Raw genomic sequence first — 20,861 nt, forward strand, 5'->3', positions numbered from 1 at the left:
ATGACAGATTTCCACAGGTCTAATGTCCATTGCTCGTGTTTCTTTCCCCAAGCAAGTCAGTACTTCTTATTGGTGTCCTTTAGTGGTGGTTCCTTTGCAGCAATTCAACCATGAAGGCCTGATTCAGGCAGTCTCCTCTGAACAGTTGATGTTGAGATGTGTCTGATACTTGAACTCTGTGAAGCATTTATTTGGGCTGGAATCTGAGGTGCAGTTAATTCCAATGAACTTATCCTCTGCAGCAGTGGTAACTCTGGGTCTTCCTTTCCTGTGGTGGTCCTCATGAGAACCAGTTTCATCATAGAGTTTGATGGTTTTTGCGACTGCGCTTCAAGAAACTTTCAAAGTTCTTGAAATGTTTCGCATTGACTGACCTTTATGTCCTTAAGTAATGATGGACTGTCATTTCTCTTTGCTTATTTGAGCTGTTCTTGCCATAATATGGACTTGGATTTTTACCAAATAGGGCTATCTTCTGTATACCACCCCTATCTTGTCACAACACAACTGATTGGCTCAAATGCATTAAGAAGGAAAGAAATTCCACAAATACATTTTTAGCAAGGCACACCTGTTAATTGAAATGTATTCCAGGTGACTACCTCATGAAGCTGGTTGAGAGTTGCAATCAGTGTGCAAAGCTGTCATCAAGGCAAAGAGAGGCTACTTTGAAAAATCTCTAATTTAAAATATATTTTGATTTGTTTAACGTTGTTTTGGTTACTACATGATTCCATATGTGTTATTTCATAGTGTTGATGTCTTCACTATTATTCTACAATGTTGAAAATAGTACGAATAAAGAATAACCCTTGAATTAGTAGGTGTGTCCAAACTTTTGACTGGTACTGTATGTCCTGACGTTATTAAACATTCATAGTTAAACCCACCTTTAGAACGTTCAGTCATACAAATGCAAGGCAGTTTACATCACAGGCCTATGGTATGAATGGGCTGAGTCAGTATTTCTGAATCCCCTTGTTGTTCGGAATGTACCAGATATACTCCCATCTAGTGTTCAACATTCACAATGCACTTTATAAACCACTTCTTTTAAATCATTATGATGAAGAAAAAAAAAACATGATGTACTGAGAAAATTTAAATTCTGCCTTTGAATAAAATCAGAGTGAACTGAAAATATTATTAGCATTGACAGAAGGACAGCTGCTACCCACAGTAGAGTATTTGTACCCATATTGATTCCGTTGTTTTTGTGATTGTGTAATTCTCCAAGGGTTTAGGATAAAATACATAATTTATTGAGTTCTTTAAAGGGGCAGTCCACAGTTTCCACATCCATTTTTCTACATATAAATGAATAATATAATAGGCCTACTCATTTATTCTTGAAGAATTCAACTTATAAATGCCTCACGAGTTTAGTTCAACCGTCGTACCACATCAGAACCCAAAATGGCCTATAAGCTTGTTTTATTCAAATGTCTGTAAATATTGTAAATGTAAAAAACAATGTAATATGCTTAAAACGATAATTTTGATGTCACTTGTCTTTCTCTCTCTTGCTCTCGCTCTCGCTCTCTCTCTCACTCTCTTTCTCTGTCTCTCTCAGTCTCTAGCTCTCTCTGTAAAAAAATAATATATGTATCTACCTCCCCCTGAATGTTGTTGATTCAGTTTTAATGCCGTGCTGCCTGTCTCAACCAAAGCAATATTATCATATATACCATACTGTCTACACACCTCACTTAGGATATTTCGATGTAATGTATTTTCCTAGTAATGAACCACCCACGGAATGTCCATGCATTGAATTATTCACAGATAGTAGACGTGTGTCAAAATCAAATCAAATGAAATATTATTGGTCACATACATATATTTAGCAGATTTAATTGCGGTGTAGCGAAATGCTTGTGTTCCTAGCTCCAATAGTGCTGTAATATCTAACAATTCACAAGAATACACACACATCTAAAAGTCAAAGAATTGAATGGAGAAATAAATACATATTAGGATGAGCAATGTCGGAGTGACATTGACTAAAATACAGTAGAATAGAATACAGTACTGTGTATTTGTTGTTTACACAGTTGAAGTCGGAAGTTTACATACAGCTTAGCCAAATACATTTAAACTCAGTTTTTCACAATTCCTGACATTTAATCCTTGTAAAAATGCCCTGACTGAGGTCAGTTAGGATCACCACTTTATTTTAAGAATGTGAAATGTCAGAATAATAGTAGAGAGAATGATTCATTTCAGCTTGTATTTCTTTAATCATATTCCCAGTGGGTCAGAAGTTTACATATACTCAATTAGTATTTGGTAGCATTGCCTTTAAATTGTTTAACTTCGGTCAAATGTTTCGGGTAGCCTTCCACAAGCGTCCCACAATATGTTCTGTGAATTTTGGCCCATTATTCCTGACAGAGCTGGTTTAACTGACTCAGGTTTGTAGGCCTCCTTGCTCACACACGCTTTTTCAGTTCTGCCCACAAATTTTCTATAGGATTGAGATCAGGGCTTTGTGATGGCCACTCCGATACCTTGACTTTGTTATCCTTAAGCCATTTTGCCACAACTTTGGAAGTATGCTTGGGGTCAATGCCCATTTGGAAGACCCATTTGTGACCAAGCTTTAACTTTCTGACTGATGTCTTGAGATGTTGCTTCAATATTTCCACATATTCTTCCTCCCTCATGATGCCATCTATTTTGTGAAGAGCACCAGTCCTTCCTGTAGCAAAGCACCCCCACAACATGATGCTGCCACCCCCGTGCTTCACGATTGGGATGGTGTTCTTCGGCTTGCAAGGCTCCCCCTTTTTCCTCCAAACATAACAATGGTCATTATGGCCAAACAGTTCTATTTTTGTTTTATCAGACCAGCTGACATTTCTCCAAAAAGTACGATCCTTGTCCCTATGTGCAGTTGCAAATCGTAGTCTGGCTTTTTTATGGTGGTTTTGGAGCAGTGGCTTCTTCCTTGCTGAGCGGCCTTTCAGGTTATGTCGATATTGGACTCGATTTACTGTGGATATAGATACTTTTGTACCTGTTTTCTCCAGCATCTTCACAAGGTCCTTTTGCTGTTGTTCTGGGATTGATTTGCACTTTTCGCACCAAAGTACGTTCATCTCTAGGAGACAGAACGTGTCTCCTTCCTGAGCGGTATGACGGCTGTGTGGTCCCATGGTGTTTATACTTGCGTATTATTGTTTGTACAGATGAACGTGGTACCTTCAGGTGTTTGGAAATTGCTCCCAAGGATGAACCAGACTTGTGGAGGTCTACAATTTATTTTCTGAGGTTTTGGCTGATCTTTTGATTTTCCCATGATGACAAGCAAAGAGGCACTGAGTTTGAAGATAGGCCTTGAAATACATCCACAGATACACCTCCAATTGACTCAAATTATGTCAATTAGCCTATCAGAAGCTTCTAAAGCCATGACATAATTTTCTGGAATTTTCTAAGCTGTTTAAAGGCAGAGTCAGCTTAGTGTATGTAAACTTCTGACCCACTGGAATTGTGATACAGTGAATTATAAGTGAAATAATCTGTCTGTAAACAATTGTTGGAAATATTACTTGAGTCATGCACAAAGTAGATGTCCTAACCGACTTCCCAAAACTATAGTTTGTTAATTATAAATGAGTGGAGTGGTTGAAAAACGAGTTTTAATGACTCCAACCTAAGTGTATGTAAACTTCCCACTTCAACTGTACATATGAAATGAGTAAAGCAGTATGTAAACATTATTAAAGTGACTAGTGTTCCATTATTAACGTGGCCAGTGTGCTGTGAACACTGACATCGGCTGACCAGGTGTATCCAGGTGAAAGCTACGATCCCTTATTGATGTCACTTGTTAAATCCACTTCCGTCAGCGTAGATGAAGTGGAGGAGACGAGTTAAAAACGTATTTTTATGGGTTGTGTATGTGTGCCATTCAGAGGATGAATGGTCAAAACATTTAAGTGCCTTTGAACAGGTTATGGTAGTAGGTGTCAGACACACCGGTTTGTGACAAGAACTGCAACGCAGCTGGGTTCATATAAAATGTGTAAATATTAGCACGAGCAATGTCGGAGTGGTTACTGACTAAAATACAGTTGAATAGAATACAGTATATACATATGAGATGAGTAAAGCAGTATGTAAACAATATTAAAGTGACTAGTGTTCCATTTAATGTGATCAGTGATTCCATGTCTATGTATATAGGGCAGCAGCCTCCAAGGTGCAGGGTTGAGTAAACAGGTTAGTGATGGCAATTTAACAGTCTGATGGCCTTCAGATGGAAGCTGTTTTTCAATCTCTCTGTCCCAGCTTTGATGCACCTGTACTGACCTCGCTTTCTGGATGATAGCGGGGTGAACAGGCCGTGGCTCGGGTGGTTGTCCTTGATGATCTTTTTGGCCTTTCTGTGACATCGGGTGGTGTAGGTGTCCTGGAGGGCAGGTAGTTTGCCCCCAGTGATGTGTTGGGAAGACCATACCACCCTCTGGAGAGCCCTGCGTTTGTGGGCGGTGCAGTTGCTGTAACAGGCGGTGATACAGCCTGACAGGATGCTCTCAATTGTGCATCTTAAATATTTTGTGAGGGTCTTTGGAACCAAGCCGAATTTCTTCAGCCTCCTGAGATTGAAAAGATGCTGTTGCCCCTTCCTCACCACACTGTCTGTGTGGGTGGACAATTTCAGATCGTCAGTGATGTGTACGCCGTGGAACATGAAGCTTTTCACCTTCTCCACTGTGTTCCCGTGGATGTGGATGTTGTTTCCTCAAGTCCACGATCAGCTCCTTCGTTTTGTTGACGTTGAGGGATAGGTTATTTTCCTGGCACCACTCCACCAGGGCCCTCACCTACTCCCTGTAGGCCGTCTCGTCATTGTTGGTAATCAGGCCTACTACTGTTGTGTCGTCTGCAAACTTGATGATTGAGTGGGAGGTGTGTGTGGCCACACAGTCATGGGTGAACAGGGAGTACAGGAGAGGGCCCCTGTGTTGGGCCCCTGTGTTGAGGATCAGAAAAGTGGAGGTGTTGTTTCCTACCTTCACCACCTGGGGGGAGGCCCGTAAGGAAGTCCAGGACCCAGTTGCACAGGGCGGTGTTCAGACCCAGGGCCCCGAGCTTAATGATGAGTTTGGAGGGTACTATAGTGTTAAAGGCTGAGCTTTAGTCAATAGACAGCATTCTTAAATAGGTATTCCTCTTGTCCAGATGGGACAGGGCAGTGTGCAGTGCGATGGCGATTGCATCGTCTGTGGATCTATTGTGGTGGTAAGAAAATTGAAGTGGGTCTAGGGTCTAGGGTGTCAGGTAAGGTCGATGTGATATGATCCTTAACTAGTCAGTTGTCCTTTAAATGTGTACAGCAGTACTCTGTGGCGAAGTGTTTCCCAACAACACATGAAATATTAACCCAAAGCTTTTGAAGCAGAAGTGCAAATGGCTTCATGTAGTCAGGCTTGGTAAATCAGAACACTAAATGGCCTCACAAACTGCTCTTTGTCTGACGTCTGAACAGAGCTGGAGAACGCAGATGGCATTACAGATAATATGTTTTGATTCGTGCTATGCTTTTAGTCCTGTGTATGTGTGGCATTGGGAGTGTGTAGTGTGTTTTGACTGATGCTGAATATTGATGTCAAGATACACTGACTATACAAAACATTATGAACACTCACATTGACCAGATGAAACCATGGTGAAAGCTACGATCCCTTATTGATGTCACTTGTTAAATCCACTTCCGTCAGTGTAGATGAAGCGGAGGAGACGAGTTAAAGAAGGATTTTTAAGCATAGAAACAATATTGAGATGACACATGAGACATGGATTGTGTATGTATGCCATTCAGAGGGTTGATGGGTTAGACACATTAATGCCTTTGAACAGGTTATGGTAGCAGGTGCCAGGCGTTTGTGACAAGAACTGCAATGCCGCTGGGTTTTTCACGCTCAACAGTTTCCCATGTGTATCAAGAATGGTCCACCACCCAAAGGACATTTAGCCAACTTGACACAACCGTGGGACGCTTTGGTGTCAACATGGGCCAACATACCTGTGGAACGCTTTCGACACCCTGTAGAGTCCATGCCCTGATGAACTGAGGCTGTTATGAGGGCAAAAAGGGGACAACTCAATATTAGGAAGGTGATACTGATGTTTGGTATACTCAGCGTATGTCACAGTTCAAGATGTCTGTTATTGGTTAAATAGACCCTCGTTGTTAGATGATGCATGCACCTGGATGTCAGCTTGTGTGTGTGTGTGTGTGTGTGTGTGTGTGTGTGTGTGTGTGTGTGTGTGTGTGTGTGTGTGTGTGTGTGTGTGTGTGTGTGTGTGTGTGTGTGTGTGTGTGTGTGTGTGTGTGTGTGTGTGTGTGTGTGTGTGTGTGTGTGTGTGTGTGTGTGTGTATGTGAGCGGCTAGCTGTACAGGCCTATATGTTGGTGGTGTTGTTCTGACTGATGGAATGCAGGGTGTCAGTAGGAGGAGCCAGGGACTTCTCTAATCTCTGTTCTTCATTCTGTATTCTGCTTCAGAAGTATGTTGCTTAGTAACACCACAGACATTCTGCATCCAGAACAGAAAGAACAGCCAGGGACTTCTCTAATCTCTGTTCCTCATTCTGTATTCTGCTTCAGAAGCATGTTGCTTAGTAACACCACAAACATTCTGCATCCAGAACAGAAAGAACAGCCAGGGACAGAACTCTGGTTTAATGGTTCCATGTGATGACTCCGAACAACACTGGCAACAACAACACAAGTCCAACACACACGACTCACGACTCAAATGTTTTTATTATTCCTTTTGATCTGGTTTATCTGGCAACAATCCTCACTGTATTCCAACATTCCATTACAAAAATGTTTCTTAATGAAACATAACATAGTACTAACACGTTGCAGTTACGCTAATATACTGACATTACATTAACAAAGCTCTTCAGCTATTCTATATTCTAAGGGATTCCATCCATTCCTGCCTATGTCTGTATCTCAGTCTGCCCACTAATCTGGTCCTATAATATACTGGAATCATCATTAGAGGACAGGGCATGTCCACTTCCTGGTAGTGGGCTTAGCTTGAAGCTTTATGGAAAACAGAGAGGACAGGCAGCCATGGAATCACTAATCTGGAGAGAGAGGGGATGCAGGCCAGGGAGCGAGAAAGAGGGGATGCACGCCAGGTGGTGAGAAAGAGGGAGAGAGAGGGGATGCAGGCCAGGGAGCGAGAAAGAGGGGATGCACGCCAGGTGGTGAGAAAGAGGGAGAGAGAGGGGATGCAGGCCAGGGAGCGAGAAAGAGGGGATGCACGCCAGGTGGTGAGAAAGAGGGAGAGAGAGGGGATGCAGGCCAGGGAGCGAGAAAGAGGGAGAGAGAGGGGATGCACGGCAGGGGGTGAGAAAGAGGGAGAGAGAGGGGATGCAGGCCAGGGAGCGAGAAAGAGGGAGAGAGAGGGGATGCACGCCAGGGGGTGAGAAAGAGGGAGAGAGAGAGAGGATGCAGGCCAGGGAGCGAGAAAGAGGGAGAGAGAGGGGATGCAGGCCAGGGAGCGAGAAAGAGGGAGAGAGAGGGGATGCAGGCCAGGGAGCGAGAAAGAGGGAGAGAGAGGGGATGCAGGCCAGGGGGTGAGAGAGAGAGAGAGAGAGAGGATGCAGGCCAGGGGGTGAGAGAGAGAGAGAGAGCGAGAGGGGGGAAGAGAGAGAGGAAGAAAGAGAGAGAGAGTAGAGTGGGATAAAGAGGGATAAAGAGAGAATAGAGAGAGAAAGAGAGAGTAGAGAGAGATACAGAGAGGGTGAAATAAAAAGAGTGTGAGAGAGAAGGAGAAAGAGCGATAGGGGGAAGAAAGAAAGAGAGCCAGAGAGAGAGAGCCAGAGAGAGAGAGAGAGAGAGAGATAAACAGAGAGAGAGAGTTAGGGAGAGACAGGGAGAGAGGTCAGAGATCAGAGAACAGAGAAAGAGGCCACCACCAGCCCCAGCCTGTTCCTGTCAGTCAGGCTGATAGAGTGACTATGCCAGTGGCAGTGATGTTGTTCTGGGTTACAGTATGATGTGACTGGACCTCCACAGTAGAACTACTGCTGCTTTGTCTCTGGAGCTGGACGATGAGATAACAAAACCATCGAGCGGCTTAACCGACCGCCAGTATCATATTCACATGCCCTACCAACCCACATAGAGCCATCAAACCTCTACACTTGCTCTATGAATAGCGTTTCTCTGCCCCAGGGTTACAGTGTGAATAGGGCGAAGGGTTTCTCTGCCCCAGGGTTACAGTGTGAATAGGGCGAAGGGTTTCTCTGCCCCAGGGTTACAGTGTGAATAGGGTGAAGGGTTTCTCTGCCCCAGGGTTACAGTGTGAATAGGGTGAAGGGTTTCTCTGCCCCAGGGTTACAGTGTGAATAGGGCGAAGGGTTTCTCTGCCCCAGGGTTACAGTGTGAATAGGGTGAACGGTTTCTCTGCCCCAGGGTTACAGTGTGAATAGGGTGAAGGGTTTCTCTGCCCCAGGGTTACAGTGTGAATAGGGCGAAGGGTTTCTCTGCCCCAGGGTTACAGTGTGAATAGGGCGAAGGGTTTCTCTGCCCCAGGGTTACAGTGTGAATAGGGCGAAGGGTTTCTCTGCCCCAGGGTTACAGTGTGAATAGGGCGAAGGGTTTCTCTGCCCCAGGGTTACAGTGTGAATAGGGCGAAGGGTTTCTCTGCCCCAGGGTTACAGTGTGAATAGGGCGAAGGGTTTCTCTGCCCCAGGGTTACAGTGTGAATAGGGCGAAGGGTTTCTCTGCCCCAGGGTTACAGTGTGAATAGGGCGAAGGGTTTCTCTGCCCCAGGGTTACAGTGTGAATAGGGCGAAGGGTTTCTCTGCCCCAGGGTTACAGTGTGAATAGGGCGAAGGGTTTCTCTGCCCCAGGGTTACAGTGTGAATAGGGCGAAGGGTTTCTCTGCCCCAGGGTTACAGTGTGAATAGGGCGAATGGTTTCTCTGCCCCAGGGTTACAGTGTGCTATATTATTGGAATGTGATACAAACCGAGGTGACGGTGTGCTTTAGGACCATGCGGACGCCTCTGAGTGGTCGGGTAGGCTGTTTGGAGTGTTTATCCGACTGGATAAAAAAAAATATTAAAATAAAACAATTTTGTGCCCCTCTACCATGGAATTCTTCCTTTGTTGGTACCTGTTTGTCGTCTGAAAACTCATCCCTCATTCTCTCTCTTCTTTCCCTCAGTGATCTGTACGTTTCGAGGGACCGTGACGCAGGGTCTGTCTCTGGAGATAGGAGAGACAATTCAGATACTGGAGAAATGTGAAGGTGAGTTAGTTCTACAGCATTAAAAATACACTACTGTAGTCTGGTGTTCACATACCCACCCTGTGCTGCAACACTGTCATGTTCTCATGTTCTCTGGAGGTTTAGTAGTAGTCATTGTTGCACAAGACTTTCTCTGACAAGCTATAACCCTTATAGACAGTTCATATATTGAAGAAATAATCTGCTTTCATAATCTCCCTGACTCCATAGTCTCCCTGGCTCCATAGTCTTCCTGAATCCATAGTCTCCCTGACTCCATAGCCTCCCTGACTCCATAGCCTCCCTGACTCCATAGTCTCCCTGGCTCCATAGCCTCCCTGACTCCATAGCCTCCCTGACTCCATATAGCCTCCCTGACTCCATAGCCTCCCTGACTCCATAGCCTCCCTGACTCCATAGCCTCCCTGACTCCATAGCCTCCCTGACTCCATAGCCTCCCTGACTCCATAGCCTCCCTGACTCCATAGCCTCCCTGACTCCATAGTCTTCCTGACTCCAGAGCCTCCCTGACACCATAATCTTCCTGACTCCATATTCTCCCTGACTCAATAGTATTAGTAAGAAGCAGGCAAAGCCAGTAGACAGGTGAGACGGCTGTGTCTGTAGCTGTGACTGTGGATGTGGGCTGGAACTGGACCTGTGTTAACCTACTGATAATGAGTCTGATGGTGTGACCATTAGACATGGTTCACTGGGCCTCTCGTTGTGTATCGATCAGGATAGGAGGCCGGGAAGGAGCGACACAGACACACACACACACACACACACCCACACACGCACACACACACGCACACACGCACTCGCACGCACACGTGCACGCACGTATGCACCCTCACTAACGCATGCAGTCACGTACACACACACACACACACACACACACACACACACACACACACACACACACACACACACACACACACACACACACACACACACACACACACCGTTATCTGCTCTATCTCTCCAGGGAAATCTACTCTGTCTATTCCATTAACCCTAAGGCTTGGTCAGATCACACACAGCTCTGTTGATGGGATGGAAGGGGAGGGGATGTGGTTTCTATGTTTCAGAGCAATAAGAGACTTCTCATAGCAGAACCCAGTCCCAGAGATCCTAGAGGATCGAATGAAATATATGTTAGTTTATGTTGAAGGGCTGAAAGCCTGGCCAGTGGTTAGCAGTAGTAGTAGTTTGTATTTGTATTTATTATGGATCCCCATTAGGATCCCCATTAGCTGCTGCCGAGGCAGTTATACGATTTGTAAAAAATTACAAAAAACAACTACAACACAAAAATACATGTTTACGTGTGTGTATAGTGCATATGTTATCGTGTCTGTGCTTGTGTGTGTCTCTTCACAGTCCCCGCTCTTCCATAAGGTGTATTTTTAAAATCTGATTCTACTGCTTGCATCAGTTAACTGATGTGGAATAGAGTTCCATGTAGTCATGGCTCTATGTAGTACTGTGCACCTCCCATAGTCTTAAACAGACTGCTCAGTGCTTTCAACATGTAATGCCTTTCACAAATACAAGTAGTGATGAAGTCAATCTCTCCTCCACTTTGAGCCAGGAAAGATTGACATGCATATCATTAATGTTAGCTTTTTTTGTACATCCAAGGGTCAGCCATGCTGCTCTGTTCTGAGCCAATTGCAATTTGTGGCATCTGACCACACGACTGAACTGACCACACGACTGAACAGTAGTCCAGGTGCGACAAAACTAGAGCCTGTACGATCTGCCTTGTTGATATTGCTGTTAAGAAGGTAGAGCAGCGCTTGGACGGACTTCTCCCCATCTTAGCCACTGTTGTATCAATATGTTTTGACCATGAACGTTTACAATCCAGGGTAACTCCAAGCAGTTTTTAGTCACCTCAGCTTGCTCAATTTCCACATTATTTATTACAAGATTTAGTTGAGGTTTAGAATTTAGTGAATGATTTGTCCCAAATACAATGCTTTTAGTTTTTGAAATATTTAGGACTAACTTATTCCTTTCCACCCATTCTGAAACTAACTGCAGCTCTTTGTTGAATGTTGCAGTCATTTCAGTCAGTGTAGTAGCTGACGTGTATAGTGTTGAGTCATCTGCATACATAGACACACTGGCTTTACTCAAAGCTGTTATTAGTAAATATTGAAAAAAGTAAGGGGCCTAGACAGCTGCCCTGGGGAATTCCTGATTCTACCTGGATTATGTTGGAGAGGCTTCTATTAAAGAACACCCTTTGTGTTCTGTTATACAGGTAACTCTTTATCCACAATATAGCAGAGGGTGTAAAGCCATAACACATACGTTTTTCCAGCAGCAGACTATGATCGATAATGTCAAAAGCCGCACTGAAGTCAAAACAAAACAGCCCCCACAATCTTTTCATCATAGATTTCTCTCAGCCAATCATCAGTCATTTGTATAAGTGCTGTGCTTGAAAGTTTGTTGTCAATTTGTTTACTGTAAAATAGCATTGTATCTAGTCAAACACAATTTTTTCCAAAACTTTACTAAGGGTTGGTAACAGGCTGATTGGTTGGCTATTTGAGCCAGTAAAGGGGGCTTTACTATTCTTAGGTAGCATATTGACTTTTGCTTCCCTCCAGGCCTGAGGGCACACACTTTCTAGTAGGCTTAGATGGAAAATATGGCAAATAGGAGTGGCAACATCGTCCACTAATTTCCTCTGTAATTTTCAATCCAAGTTGTCAGACCCCGGTGGCTTGTCATTGCTGATGGACAACAATAATGTTTTCACCTCTTCAACACTCACTTTACGGAATTCAAAATTACAATTCTTGTCTTTCATAATTTGGTCAGATATACTTGGATGTGTAGTGTTAGTGTTTGTTGCTGTTAATACACCACAAGGTGTGTTAGTATCCTGTGTTAATACACCACAAGGTGTGTCAGTATCCTGTGTTAATACAACACAAGGTGTGTCAGTATCCTGTGTTAATACAACACAAGGTGTGTCAGTATCCTGTGTTAATACAACACAAGGTGTGTTAGTATCCTGTGTTAATACAACACAAGGTGTGTCAGTATCCTGTGTTAATACAACACAAGGTGTGTCAGTATCCTGTGTTAATACAACACAAGGTGTGTCAGTGTCCTGTGTTAATACAACACATCCAGCAGGCTTCTCTTGCGATGCCACAGATGTTACAGACAGTGAATAGTATCCAGTCCAGTCAGTCTCTCTCTGTCTGTCCGTCTGTCCGTCTGGCTGTCTGGCTGTCTGTCTGTCTCTCTCTCTCTCTCTCTCTCTCTCTCTCTCTCTCTCTCTCTGTCCGTCCGTCTCTCTCTGTCTGTCCGACTGTCCGGCCGGCTGTCTGGCTGTCTGTCTGTCTCTCAGTTTGTCTCTCCATCTGTCCCTCTGTCCCTCTGTCTCTCTCTGTCTGTCTGCATGCTAGCTTCTCTCTTATTTATCTTCCCACATTTCCATTTAGTGCTGGGGAATAAAGGAATAAGGGAATAAGGGAATAAGAAAATAAGGGAATAAGAGAATAAGGCTATTAGGGAATATGGGAATAAGATAATAAGGGAATAATGGAATAAGGCTATTAGGGAATAAGGGAATACGGGAATAAGGCTATTAGTGAATAAGGGAATAATGGAATAAGGCTATTAGGGAATAAGGGAATAATGGAATAAGGCTATTAGTGAATAAGGGAATAAGATAATAAGAGAATAATGGAATAAGGCTATTAGGGGATAAGGGAATAAGGGAATAATGAAATAAGGCTCTTAGGGAATAAGGGAATAAGATAATAAGATAATAATGGGATAAGGCTATTAGGGGATAAGGGAATAAGATAATAAGGGAATAATGGAATAAAGCTATTACGGAATAAGGGAATAAGGCTATTAGGGAATAAATGAATAAGGCTATTAGGGAATAAGGGAATAAGGTTATTAGGGAATAAGGGAATACGGCTATTAGGGAATAAGGAAATAAGGCTATTAGGGAATAAGGGAATAAGATAATAAGATAATAATGTAATAAGGCTATTAGGGGATAAGGGAATAAGGGAATAATGGAATAAGGCTATTAGGGATTAAGGGAATAAGGCTATTAGGGAATAAGGGAATAAGGCTATTAGGGAATAAGGGAATAAGGCTATTAGGGAATAAGGAAATAAGCCTGTCCGTTGTGAGGTGTCTGTGTGTGTTTGGTTTGGGCATGTGCCTGTGCCTGTGTGCTAGTGTGTTTGTTTGTGTGCACTTGTGTGTGCCAATCTGTATTCTTGTTAATTACATTGATGAAACCATTTTCCATATTCAGATGAGAGTTAGCTAGGCTCCTCCAATTATGTGGAAGTCTCTGAGGCCCATGTGTCAAGTCTACGAGGCTTCAGGACTCAGCACACTGATGCCTCTCTTATTTAACTTCCCCCTGTGTTTTATACCATTATAACCTTTCACTCTGTAACACATTTCTGAGAGTTAGACTACTCTGACATCTTCCAGCTCCTCTCTGACATCTTCCAGCTCCTCTCTGACATCTTCCAGCTCCTATCTGACATCCACCATCTTCTCTCTGACATCCACCATCTTCTCTCTGACATCCACCATCTTCTCTCTGACATCCACCATCTTCTCTCTGACATCCACCATCTTCTCTCTGACATCCACCATCTTCTCTCTGACATCCACCAGCTCCTCTCTGACATCCACCATCTTCTCTCTGACATCCACCATCTTCTCTCTGACATCCACCAGCTTCTCTCTGACATCCACCATCTTCTCTCTGACATCCACCATCTTCTCTCTGACATCCACCAGCTTCTCTCTGACATCCACCATCTTCTCTCTGACATCCACCATCTTCTCTCTGACATCCACCAGCTTCTCTCTGACATCCACCATCTTCTCTCTGACATCCACCAGCTTCTCTCTGACATCCACCATCTTCTCTCTGACATCCACCAGCTTCTCTCTGACATCCACCATCTTCTCTCTGACATCCACCATCTTCTCTCTGACATCCACCAGCTCCTCTCTGACATCCACCATCTTCTCTCTCACATCCACCATCTTCTCCCTGACATCCACCATCTTCTCTCTGACATCCACCATCTTCTCTCTGACATCCACCATCTTCTCTCTGACATCCACCAGCTCCTCTCTGACATCCACCATCTTCTCTCTGACATCCACCATCTTCTCTCTGACATCCACCATCTTCTTTCTGACATCCACCATCTTCTCCCAAGTTGTTTAGAGTTGCATAGCCGTTGCATAGCCGTTAAGTATTTTATCAGACGCATCAGTCCTACCTGACCCCATTCACTCATTATACTGAACATGAAGATAACATCAGTCCTACCTGACCCCATTCACTCATTATACTGAACATGAAGATAACATCAGTCCTACCTGACCCCATTCACTCATTATACTGAACATGAAGATAACATCAGTCCTACCTGACCCCATTCACTCACTATACTGAACATGAAGATAACATCAGTCCTACCTGACCCCATTCACTCATTATACTGAACATGAAGATAACATCAGTCCTACCTGACCCCATTCACTCATTATACTGAACATGAAGATAACATCAGTCCTACCTGACCCCATTCACTCATTATACTGAACATGAAGATAACATCAGTCCTACCTGACCCCATTCACTCATTATACTGAACATGAAGATAACATCAGTCCTACCTGACCCCATTCACTCATTATACTGAACATGAAGATAACATCAGTCCTACCTGACCCCATTCACTCACTATACTGAACATGAAGATAACATCAGTCCTACCTGACCCCATTCACTCATTATACTGAACATGAAGATAACGTCAGTCCTACCTGACCCCATTCACTCATTATACTGAACATGAAGATAACATCAGTCCTACCTGACCCCATTCACTCATTATACTGAACATGAAGATAACATCAGTCCTACCTGACCCCATTCACTCATTATACTGAACATGAAGATAACATCAGTCCTACCTGACCCCATTCACTCATTATACTGAACATGAAGATAACATCAGTCCTACCTGACCCCATTCACTCATTATACTGAACATGAAGATAACATCAGTCCTACCTGACCCCATTCACTCATTATACTGAACATGAAGATAACATCAGTCCTACCTGACCCCATTCACTCATTATACTGAACATGAAGATAACATCAGTCCTACCTGACCCCATTCACTCATTATACTGAACATGAAGATAACATCAGTCCTACCTGACCCCATTCACTCATTATACTGAACATGAAGATAACGTCAGTCCTACCTGACCCCATTCACTCATTATACTGAACATGAAGATAACATCAGTCCTACCTGACCCCATTCACTCATTATACTGAACATGAAGATAACATCAGTCCTACCTGACCCCATTCACTCATTATACTGAACATGAAGATAACATCAGTCCTACCTGACCCCATTCACTCATTATACTGAACATGAAGATAACATCAGTCCTACCTGACCCCATTCACTCATTATACTGAACAGCTCCTCTCTGACATCTTCCAGCTCCTCTCTGACATCTTCCAGCTCCTATCTGACATCCACCATCTTCTCTCTGACATCCACCATCTTCTCTCTGACATCCACCATCTTCTCTCTGACATCCACCATCTTCTCTCTGACATCCACCATCTTCTCTCTGACATCCACCATCTTCTCTCTGACATCCACCATCTTCTCTCTGACATCCACCAGCTCCTCTCTGACATCCACCATCTTCTCTCTGACATCCACCATCTTCTCTCTGACATCCACCAGCTTCTCTCTGACATCCACCATCTTCTCTCTGACATCCACCATCTTGTCTCTGACATCCACCATCTTCTCTCTGACATCCACCAGCTTCTCTCTGACATCCACCATCTTCTCTCTGACATCCACCATCTTGTCTCTGACATCCACCATCTTCTCTCTGACATCCACCAGCTTCTCTCTGACATCCACCATCTTCTCTCTGACATCCACCATCTTCTCTCTGACATCCACCAGCTTCTCTCTGACATCCACCATCTTCTCTCTGACATCCACCATCTTCTCTCTGACATCCACCATCTTCTCTCTGACATCCACCAGCTCCTCTCTGACATCCACCATCTTCTCTCTGACATCCACCATCTTCTCTCTGACATCCACCAGCTTCTCTCTGACATCCACCATCTTCTCTCTGACATCCACCATCTTCTCTCTGACATCCACCAGCTCCTCTCTGACATCCACCATCTTCTCTCTCACATCCACCATCTTCTCCCTGACATCCACCAGCTCCTCTCTGACATCCACCATCTTCTCTCTGACATCCACCATCTTCTCTCTGACATCCACCATCTTCTCTCTGACATCCACCATCTTCTTTCTGACATCCACCATCTTCTCCCAAGTTGTTTAGAGTTGCATAGCCGTTGCATAGCCGTTAAGTATTTTATCAGACGCATCAGTCCTACCTGACCCCATTCACTCATTATACTGAACATGAAGATAACATCAGTCCTACCTGACCCCATTCACTCATTATACTGAACATGAAGATAACATCAGTCCTACCTGACCCCATTCACTCATTATACTGAACATGAAGATAACATCAGTCCTACCTGACCCCATTCACTCATTATACTGAACATGAAGATAACATCAGTCCTACCTGACCCCATTCACTCATTATACTGAACATGAAGATAACATCAGTCCTACCTGACCCCATTCACTCATTATACTGAACATGAAGATAACATCAGTCCTACCTGACCCCATTCACTCATTATACTGAACATGAAGATTACATCAACCCTACCTGACCCCATTCACTCATTATACTGAACATGAAGATAACGTCAGTCCTACCTGACCCCATTCACTCATTATACTGAACATGAAGATAACATCAGTCCTACCTGACCCCATTCACTCATTATACTGAACATGAAGATAACATCAGTCCTACCTGACCCCATTCACTCATTATACTGAACATGAAGATAACATCAGTCCTACCTGACCGCATTCACTCATTATACTGAACATGACCATGATACTGAAACTGTTGACTGGGTGTTTTCTGATGGTGGGCTGAGGGTTGAGATAAGGGTTGTTTTCTGAGGGTGGGCTGAGGGTTGAGATAAGGGGTGTTTTCTGAGGGTGGGCTGAGGGTTGAGATAAGGGGTGTTTTCTGAGGGTGGGCTGAGGGTTGAGATAAGGGTTGTTTTCTGATGGTGGGCTGAGGGTTGAGATAAGGGGTGTTTTCTGAGGGTGGGCTGAGGGTTGAGATAAGGTTTGTTTTCTGATGGTGGGCTGAGGGTTGAGATAAGGGTTGTTTTCTGAGGGTGGGCTGAGGGTTGAGATAAGGGTTGTTTTCTGAGGGTGGGCTGGGGGTTGAGATAAGGGTTGTTTTCTGAGGGTGGGCTGAGGGTTGAGATAAGGGTTGTTTTCTGAGGGTGGGCTGAGGGTTGAGATAAGTGTTGTTTTCTGAGGGTGGGCTGAGGGTTGAGATAAGGGTTGTTTTCTGAGGGTGGGCTGAGGGTTGAGATAAGGGTTGTTTTCTGAGGGTGGGCTGAGGGTTGAGATAAGGGTTGTTTTCTGAGGGTGGGCTGAGGGTTGAGATAAGGGTTGTTTTCTGAGGGTGGGCTGAGGGTTGAGATAAGGGTTGTTTTCTGAGGGTGGGCTGAGGGTTGAGATAAGGGTTGTTTTCTGAGGGTGGGCTGAGGGTTGAGATAAGTGTTGTTTTCTGAGGGTGGGCTGAGGGTTGAGATAAGGGTTGTTTTCTGAGGGTGGGCTGAGGGTTGAGATAAGGGGTGTTTTCTGAGGGTGGGCTGAGGGTTGAGATAAGGGTTGTTTTCTGAGGGTGGGCTGAGGGTTGAGATAAGGGTTGTTTTCTGAGGGTGGGCTGAGGGTTGAGATAAGGGGTTGTTTTCTGAGGGTGGGCTGAGGGTTGAGATAAGGGGTGTTTTCTGAGGGTGGGCTGAGGGTTGAGATAAGGGTTGTTTTCTGAGGGTGGGCTGAGGGTTGAGATAAGGGTTGTTTTCTGAGGGTGGGCTGAGGGTTGAGATAAGGGTTGTTTTCTGAGGGTGGGCTGAGGGTTGAGATAAGGGTTGTTTTCTGAGGGTGGGCTGAGGGTTGAGATAAGGGGTGTTTTCTGAGGGTGGGCTGAGGGTTGAGATAAGGGTTGTTTTCTGAGGGTGGGCTGAGGGTTGAGATAAGGGGTGTTTTCTGAGGGTGGGCTGAGGGTTGAGATAAGGGGTGTTTTCTGAGGGTGGGCTGAGGGTTGAGATAAGGGTTGTTTTCTGAGGGTGGGCTGAGGGTTGAGATAAGGGTTGTTTTCTGAGGGTGGGCTGAGGGTTGAGATAAGGGTTGTTTTCTGAGGGTGGGCTGAGGGTTGAGATAAGGGTTGTTTTCTGAGGGTGGGCTGAGGGTTGAGATAAGGGGTGTTTTCTGAGGGTGGGCTGAGGGTTGAGATAAGGGTTGTTTTCTGAGGGTGGGCTGAGGGTTGAGATAAGGGGTGTTTTCTGAGGGTGGGCTGAGGGTTGAGATAAGGGTTGTTTTCTGAGGGTGGGCTGGGAGTTGAGATAAGGGTTGTTTTCTGAGGGTGGGCTGAGGGTTGAGATAAGGGGTGTTTCTTCTAAACATTGATTTTGTTATTTTCTCTTTCAGGATGGTACCGTGGATTCTCCACCAGGAAGCCCACAATCAAGGTAAATTACCTGGTGCTCCCATTCCTACGACATGTTATTTTGGAGGTCTGTTTCCACACTACACTGTCGGCCACTGTGATTGGCTGTTTAGCTACGCTCACTAGAGTTCACCATTCTGATTGGCCGTGTACCTACACTCTCTAGAGTTTACCACTCTGATTGGCTGTTTATTTACAGTCTAGTGTTTACCACTCTGATTGGCTGTTTACCTACACTCTAGTGTTTACCACTCTGATTGGCTGTTTATCTACACTCTCTAGTTTTTTCCCCTCTGATTGGCTGTTTACATACACTCTCTTGTGTTTACCACTCTGATTAGCTGTTTACCTACACTCTAGTTTTTACCCCTCTGATTGGCTGTTTACATACACTCTCTTGTGTTTACCACTCTGATTAGCTGTTTACCTACACTCTAGTTTTTACCTCTCTGATTGGCGGTTTACATACACTCTCTTGTGTTTACCACGCTGATTGGCTGTTTTCACACTGTGATTGGTGCAGTAGTGTATAGCCATGAGGTTCTGCAGTTTTTATGCTTCAATTGAAACAAGGGTTAGTGTTTCATACACCTTATGCACTGTAGTTACAGGAGCAAAGAGGGGAAAACACTCACAATTGGACTAACACAATCCCTGGTATTGGTGAATGATCCAGTGTGTATAATGGATCTATAATGCATCAAGCTATCACATCCATTACATGTATTGTGATGTATTGTGAATAAAAGGATATTCGTGTATCCAAGTTTCTTTTTTCAAACATACAGTTCTTCTGCTCCAGCATTAGTGAGTCAACACTATGAAACATTCCAGACATGTACATTAGACTGTGCAGGAACAGACGGTGCATAGTGTGCTATCTCAGCATACATACAACATACAGCATACATACAACAGAGACACAGAGCTACAAAATGGTATATCATACACTACATTTGAGGAACAATGGGAAAGTAATTCTTCTTTGAAAGTTGATTAACTTGTAACCTCACTTTTGAGAAAATGGCTTGCAACCTCACTTTTGAGAATGTTTTGGTACGTACTGGAGAGCTCTTCTTTGTCTAGACCCATTCAGCATTGTTCACACCCATCCAAACTCTGATGATTTTACTCACCCTAGCAGAGCTGGTTAGGCTGTTTTCATGTTATCCAGAGCGTTGGTGACCGTAACTGTGCTGTGGGCAAAAATGTAATTGCGCTTTTTTGCCGATGTTTACTGACCCTGGCTATATTCAATGTTGTTGAGCATTTGTAAATTCATCAGCTATTCTGTGCTCTGGCACACACAGGCGAGAGTGCTCTGAAATCGGAGTAAATGGCCAGACTGAATTTACGAACGCACCTGAAATGGTTATTTGTATAGTCGAGTCTTTAGTTAAGACATGTAGCTAGCTAGCTAGATAAACAATGAACCATAATCCCAACTCATGACGTTACTACCCTGCATGAATCTGCAGGTAGTTAACCAACCAGGTTCAATGTTAGCTAGCTAACATTAGGGTATAACTAGTCAAACAAATGGCTCTGAGATACGAATAATAATATCATACACGTAACATTAGCTAGCAAGCCAGCCAGCTAATGTTAGCTAGCTAACAGTACACTAACTTGAAATGAAAAGACCAGGTCAAAATTAGAAACATGTAATATCTGAAAATGTAGCTAGCTAGACTATCTTACCCATATACATCATGGATTGATGCGTCTCCTGTCTCGGATGCCATGGTTGCCCTTAGTCTGAAGATGTAATCCGGAGACAGCATCGTTAAGGTAGTGTAGTAAACAACCAAAGATTTCAATACTAAAAGTAGTAGGAAAAAGTAGTAGTAAAAATACACTTTATCTAGTCCTTGGCCTTTATTCTA

At 44.0% G+C, this 20,861-nt stretch overlaps 1 protein-coding gene across 19 annotated transcripts in view; it reads left to right on the top strand.

Annotated features, from left to right (window-relative positions):
- The window catches only part of dock3 (dedicator of cytokinesis 3), a 371,769-nt gene that overhangs the window by 106,049 nt on the left and 244,859 nt on the right, over window positions 1–20,861 (top strand). For all 19 annotated transcript variants that reach the window (XM_045705089.1, XM_045705091.1, XM_045705090.1 and 16 more), the window contains exons 2-3: window positions 9,205–9,288; window positions 18,957–18,997. In XM_045705089.1, the coding sequence (XP_045561045.1) occupies window positions 9,205–9,288; window positions 18,957–18,997 (125 nt within the window). The remainder of the gene's footprint in view (window positions 1–9,204; window positions 9,289–18,956; window positions 18,998–20,861) is intronic.

The sequence above is a fragment of the Salmo salar genome, chromosome ssa22 (assembly GCF_905237065.1).
Source record: "Salmo salar chromosome ssa22, Ssal_v3.1, whole genome shotgun sequence".
NCBI classification, from domain to species: Eukaryota; Metazoa; Chordata; class Actinopteri; order Salmoniformes; family Salmonidae; genus Salmo; species Salmo salar.